Here is a 6,784-nt window from a genome sequence, read left to right as displayed (position 1 = left end):
TTCACACTCGTCTCTCACCTCTAACTGTAGCAGAAGGGCAATCAACGATTGCAAGTAAACGGCAATCAGCCTTGGAAGACGCCAACTTCATCTATGCTACGCTCTACTCCCCCAGTCAGCTGATACAGCTTAAGTGTACAGTGACCATTTGGTTTTGGCTGCCTAATCTTGATGCCTTGTTCCTCTCAACTAACGACGCTCACGCCCCCAATATCCAAAAATGGTCCAGCTGAGATGAGATCAATCTGAACTAATCAAACTCTCCTAAGTATAAAGAAAGTAACGTTAACGTACATACAACCCTGGGGCTGTCGTTAATGTTGTAGGAATTGGAGCAAATAACGGAGAATGATAAGTGGTCATAGATCACCCAGCAGGAGTTTTCAGGTTACCACTCCGGCCAGACGTTCACGCTTCCAGGCCTCAGGCCAAGGGTTAATGCAAACAAAAACAGGTTACTGCTTACACTGATCAGTATTCACTTCCTTTTCATAATTTACTGGAACTGGGAAAAAAGTGTAACAAAATGTATACAATTTACTAATTGTACAAAACATTCATTTAGCAAGACAATGTAGGTTACAGTCACCAGAATGAAGACTCACACTTTTCACTGCCACTTCCATGAAAATTCAGATAAATAAGAAGTCACTGGCTGCAAGTCACAACGGAAGCAACTTAAACTTTACATACAAGAGCAAAGGTCAGTCTTCCACAACAGTACTGCAGACAGTCACTCAGAGGCTCTCCATGCTGCCACGGCATTACTGGAATGTTCTTCAGAGTCCATCTTCTCTCTCCAAGACCAACACTTGAAACTTGAGATGTAATATAAAATAAGGAGTTCTTTATTATTTATACAAAACTTGTACATTAAAAAAAAATGAAGATTCAACAATTCTGCTGACGCCCTGAGGAAGCAAAGAGCTTTTATGGGTCTTATCAAAGAGCTTTGTGTGAATGTTCTGGTCACCAACCTCCTGGCCACAGGAACAAAGTACGCTCCCGCAGAGCCATTCATGTGGCACCTCCACCGGCTCCGAAAGCTGACTTTCCCTGTCACTGGGCGTGAAAAGCAAGCCAGGGTTTCCTGGACAACATTCAAAAATACTATCTTTTCTGGCCCGAGCTTAGAGTGTCTTATCAGTATACAAGTTGATTTTTATTTATTTCTTGAACACTTTGAATAAACTCCTAGTGTAAGAAGCTTTATTACAACATATACAGATTTTTGATACAGTTCTTTACAAAAAAACCTACCTAGATTTTTCAGCTAAATAAATTTAAGTCTTTTAAGAAATTAAAGTTGGCTTAGAGAAACAGCATTGTTCTTTCAAGCCTGTGTTTTCCACCCTCTGAGCGTTGAGAGGTCAGACCTGTACGTTCTTGATAAGAGTCCCCTTTGTCTAAGCAATATTAAGAGCTCTTGTATATGTAACAAAGAGTGCAAAACTCTCGTTTCTTAAAGCCTGACACTACAAGAAATGTTCTAGCAATGTAAACAGACATTTATATTTAGACAAGAGGCCTCTCTGAACAAACAGCCCGCAGACATTAATGCAGTGATTTGTTTTCTTGGCAGAGAACTATTAGCACTGCTTAGCACATTATTCAGTAGTTTGGGAATAAGAGTAATTCTTCCCTTGAAGAAAGTAGGTCCCCTTCTGAACAATCACAATGGCTACCCAGAAAGAAAACAGACCAGCACCAAATGAATTATTAGTTTACAAAAAAATAAACTTAGCTCTTATTTAAGTTCTATAACCCAGACTCAATAAATTAACTAGGAAATCAGTTTGTCAGCTACAGTATAATTTAAAACTCCATTTTCAACCAGGAGGGCGGGAAGGTTGGAGAGGAGGGTCAATCTCACACTGATCACCACGAACTCCATGGATTTCATCAAAAGAAAATACTTTTTTCCATCTTGTATTCTCTTTGAGAAGTGAGCTGTAGATTACCATCTGTGATGTTTAGAGCGTGATATCCACGTCGAGATCTTTCCTTCCAGAGAGCACAGCACATAATGCACTACACTATTTTCAGATCTGAGAAATCTGCAGGGAAAGAAGGATCTCAGACCTCTCTCAAAGAGCCAAACACCAAGCAGCCACCTCACAGATCACGTCTAGTCATCCTCAACATAACACCGCACTGAGCTTTTTAATTCACAGATTTTATGTTAGTCCTTTAGAACCCAATGCCCGCGTTTCAGTTCAGATCTGCTAGACTCTTCAAGCAGCCTTCTTAGTGCCAGTTCCTTGGAGGTCTTGTAAATTTACCTTTGACCTAGGGCAGAAAAAGACAGAGTGGGAATATATAAAATATCAAGAATGTAGAATCTTAAGTTAGGACTACTGTATGTGAGTAGTGGGTTTTTGTACTGCCTATTTTACTGCGTATTTGTACTTCACGGGAAAACACGTTAAGTCAATCTTTAAGTCTTACCTGTTGTGAATCATGTGACTTTTGACAAGATGTCCGGCTGCCAGCGCTGCCATCAGTGACAGTTCCCCAGCCATGACCGTACCGCACACGATCCTGGCAAGCTGCCGGGCATTTTCCCCGGGATTGTCCTTGCATGCTCCTTGCACACCTAGCATCTGCAGCCAGGGAGAGACACAGCAGGGCTCACCCTTAAAGTCATGGCAACAACTTCCCTATCAGTCAAATCAAGGGCAACCACAATGCCATCAGAATAGAACAGATTCCAGAAGTGTACAATTTCCAAGATATGACAGCCAGGCCTCGCAACAATATGCACCACAGTTAACATAACATCCACAGCTACTTTGCAGGGCACTTAATCAGAGAGAAGCATTCATTTACTCTCTTAATCTACTTTCTCACATTACTAAGCACATGTCTCAACATGCTTACTTCGACACAATGGGTCAGGCTGGTGAGAAGCAAAAGAATGAAAAGAGCAGCTAAAATACAGCTCAGTGACATGTGGTGTCAGGCAGAAACCGAGAATCCCAGCAAGTCAGAACTAGGCCTGAGGTCACCAGACCTTGGGGCTGAGGTGTCATACCTGCAAACAAGCTTGCTGAGGGAGCAGATTGGTCCCCCCGCCCACAGTTCCTATTTCTATAGATGGCATGGTGCAGCTGATGTACAGATCTTCGTTTGTGGGGCCACTTGCTTCCATTAAAGTAATACAGTTTGAACTACCAACATTCTGTGCTGCATCCTGAAAAAAATAAGAAGGAGAACTATAAAACTTCTCTCAACTCAGAGCAACACAAGACAAGAGAAGCAGAGGCAGGAGCCCTCACCTGCCCACAGGCAATGTAGATGGCAGTTACGATGTTCGCCGCGTGGGCATTGTTGCCTCCAATGCTCCCGGCCATGGCAGAACCCACCAGATTCTTATTAATGTTGACCTCAATCATGGCTTCTGTAGTCGTCTTTAATACCTAGCAAACAGAGTGTGCGCATTTTACAAGTTCTCCCAGAAGATCCAGGGCATGTTACCCAGCTCTATCTTTCTGTCCTCTGGAAACCAAGAGAGCTTAGATATGTCCCCACTGAGGCCTTGTCCTTAGTGAAGAAAATCAGTAAAGTTCATTCCTGTGAATGCCACACACGGATGGGCAAGATGGGATATCACCGTCATCTTTAACATAAAACATACACCCATAATATTAAACTTCACTTAGAGTGTTACTATTCCTTTCCCCAATTTTTAAACCAGTTAACAAAGTAAAATGATCATCCAATCACTCACTTCTCGGACAACCTTGGCTGGAATGACAGCTTCACAAACCACAGACTTTCCTCTTCCCTCTATCCAATTTATAGCAGCAGGTTTCTTGTCAGTACAGTAGTTACCACTAACTGCTAGAATCTGCATTTCGGGGAAATACTCATGAAGTTTCGAAAGTGCCTTCTCTGTGCCCTGTCAACAACACAACAAAATTAAAATGTACAAAGTTATTTGTAGATCAGAGGCTTTATTTGTATCTAGTAATACTAATACAAGCTTAATAACTACAATATTTCTAAATATAATAAATACACTCCAAAGGAAGTGAGCATAAAATAATAGTTTCATTAACTAACTTCTCAGAAACAGACTCCTATGTTTCTTTCTAGAAATGAAAACAAAGCTCTTCGTAGTCACTGATGAACAGGATGTACATGAGAAATGAGAATATTAATTAAAAAATGAATTACGAAATACTCAGTGAGAATACTCCTAATCATGTCACTGGGAGTTGAGTAACTCAACCTATGATCAACATGTAATAAATTCCTTCCTTTAGTTATTAAATTGTTACCTAAAAGCCCAAGTTACCAAGTCTGCCACAAGAAGTCAGTCATTAAAAGTAAATCCCATTGTTAATGGGAAGTCATTGGGATTTACCTTACAAAAATGTAAACAAGACTTCCAATTAAGTGAAGTTAATTCAGTTAACAAGCCGTACCTCAGTAGCTGAAAACATACTTCATGGCAATTTAAAAAATTATTTTAATTGTGGCAAAATACACGCAACATAGATGTTAGCATCTTAACGATTTTCAAGTGTACAGTTCAGTAGGGTTAGGTCCATTCATACAGCCAATCTCCAGAGCTCTGTTCGTCTTGCAAAACTGAAACTCCAAACCCATTAAACGACAACTCCCCATCTCCCTTTCTCCTCAACCCCTGGCAACTACCCTTTCACTTTCTGTCTTTATGCGTTTAATCTAGTAACTCCTAAGTGTGAATTTGCATAGTATTTGTCTGTTTTGTTAGCCAGATTATTTAACTTAGCAAGTGAACCTCAAGGTTCATTTAGCGTATGTCAGAATTTCCTATTTTTTTAGGGTTTAATAATATTATATGTACACCCAACATTTTATTTATCCATTCATCTGTCCATGAACATTTGTGCTGTTTCTACCTTTTGGCTACTGTGAATGCTGCTGCTATGAACAGAGTCTACAAGTAAGTCTCTGAAACCTGGTTTTCAACTCTTTTGGGTAAAACCCAGGAGCGGAATTGCTGGATCATGATTCTATTTTTAATTTTTTGAGGAACCACGATACTGTTTATTGGCAATGTTTAAAACTTAGGTATTTAGTCACTATTCCCCCCTCTTCTCTTTCTGGATGTCCTTATGTAAAGTTAAACTACAAAATAAAGTTTGCTATCCTAAGTGACTTTAACATTTTACATTTGTGAATATTTGTAAATAAAAAATAATATTTTGTAAATAACAAGTATCAGTAGAATAAAATGTAAGCCATACATAATATTCTTATAAGGAGATAATTAAAATAAATGGACTATATACAAGAACTTGGCCTCTTAAATACAAGCCTTGAGGTCTCTAAAAGAGGTGAGCTTTCAAAGTTTATAAGATAAAGTCAAGAAGCACTAACCCCAAGATTCCTCCCACCCCTTATGAATAGACCCAGAATAGGTATAATACCCCATCTAAATTAAACGTATAAAATACAAAAATATATCAAAGCCAACAAACACCTGATAAGTTATATGAATCAATATTTAGCTTTCAATAAGAATCTTTCAATCAATGAACTCTTTGAATAAGTAGTATATGTACATGGTACCAAATTCAAAACTACAGGAGGACCTATACAGTGAGTCTACTCCCCAGTCTTACCTCCCTGACCCCCAGTTCCCCTCCCCTGGGACAGTCAGTCTTACAAGCTATATTCTAGTCCATCGAGGCTCACCTTTGAAATCATGTTCATCCCCATGGCATCACCTGACCTGGACTGGAAACGGATATAAAGGTTGCGACCAGCCATACTCATGTGAAGTTTCTGTAAACGTGCAAATCTGTAAACAAAAGTGAATGTTTTTTATTGTTATTTTGTTAAGAAGATGGAAGTTATCTTAAAATTCTGGTTTAAAAAAAAATTTTTTTTAAATTCTAGTTTAGCTGATTTTACACATAAGAGAATGCTCACAGAGATTACATTAAAAAAAAGGAAAATACATTTCAATAAGTTTGTTTATTTTGAGAGAGAGCATGTGTGAGCAGGGGAGGGAAAGAGAGGGAGAGAGAGAATTCCAAGGATGCTCCATGCTGTTAGCACAGAGCTCAACATAGGACTCCAACCGACGAACCATGAAATCATGACCCGAGCCGAAAGCAAGAGCCACATAACCGAGTAAACCACCCAGGCGCACTGAAATGTTATATGGCAACACTAATTCAACGGTTTCATTCTTTTTTGTTTTATTGTTTACTTATTTTGAGAAAGAGACCAGGAGTGCAGGTGAACACGAGTGGGGGAGGGACAGAGAGAAAGGGAGAGAGAGTGCCGAGTGGGCTCCAGCTATCTGGCACAGAACCTGACTGGGGGCTCAATCTCACAAACCATGAGGTCATGACCTGAGCCAAAATCCAGAGTTGACACTAAGTGACTGAACGACCCAGGAACCCCTAGAGATTCTTCACGACAGGGAACAAACTGAGAGCTGATGGAGGGAAGTGGGTGGGGGCTGGGCATTAAAGAGGGCACTTGTGATGAGCATTGGGTATTATATGTAAATGATGAATCACTGAATTCTACTTCTGAAATCAATATTACAACTATATGTTAACTAAAATTTAAATAAAAACTTGAAACAAAATAGGGGCACCTGGGTGGCTCAGTCGGTGAAGCATCCAACTTCAGCTCAGGTCACAATCTCACAACTAGAGAGTTTGAACCCCGCATCGGGCTCTATGCTGACAGGTCAGAGACTGGAGCCTGCTTCGGATTCTGTGTCTCCCTCTCTGCCCCTCCCCCACTCACCCCCTTTCTGTCTCTCTCTCTCTCA

The 6,784-nt window shown here is 40.2% G+C and overlaps 1 protein-coding gene across 1 annotated transcript; it reads right to left on the bottom strand.

The window, feature by feature from the left end:
- Positions 1 to 471: 471 nt before the first annotated feature.
- HMGCR (3-hydroxy-3-methylglutaryl-CoA reductase) lies at positions 472 to 5,791 on the bottom strand. The gene is made up of 6 exons (XM_039245555.1): positions 5,689 to 5,791; positions 3,731 to 3,901; positions 3,279 to 3,419; positions 3,035 to 3,193; positions 2,449 to 2,603; positions 472 to 2,289 (listed from the first exon to the last, which is right to left on the bottom strand). The coding sequence occupies exons 1-6, from the start codon at positions 5,767 to 5,769 to the stop codon at positions 2,235 to 2,237; spliced, it is 762 nt and encodes a 253-aa protein (XP_039101486.1). The 5' UTR covers positions 5,770 to 5,791; the 3' UTR covers positions 472 to 2,234.
- Positions 5,792 to 6,784: the final 993 nt, after the last annotated feature.

This window comes from Hyaena hyaena, unplaced genomic scaffold (genome assembly GCF_003009895.1).
Source record: "Hyaena hyaena isolate Hyena2069 unplaced genomic scaffold, ASM300989v1 scaffold_260, whole genome shotgun sequence".
NCBI classification, from domain to species: Eukaryota; Metazoa; Chordata; class Mammalia; order Carnivora; family Hyaenidae; genus Hyaena; species Hyaena hyaena.
This window is presented reverse-complemented; position numbering and strand designations above follow the sequence as displayed.

Bases quoted from the DNA above. Each gene is read 5' to 3' on its own strand.
- HMGCR (XM_039245555.1), bottom strand. From the start codon at position 5,769: ATGAGTATGGCTGGTCGCAACCTTTATATCCGTTTCCAGTCCAGGTCA. The intron at 3,420-3,730 runs GTGAGTGATTGG...TCTGTTTGCTAG, and splicing joins CAGCCAAGGTTGTCCGAGAA to GTATTAAAGACGACTACAGA. The intron at 2,604-3,034 runs GTATGACACCTC...CCCTGGCTGCAG, and splicing joins CTCAGCAAGCTTGTTTGCAG to ATGCTAGGTGTGCAAGGAGC.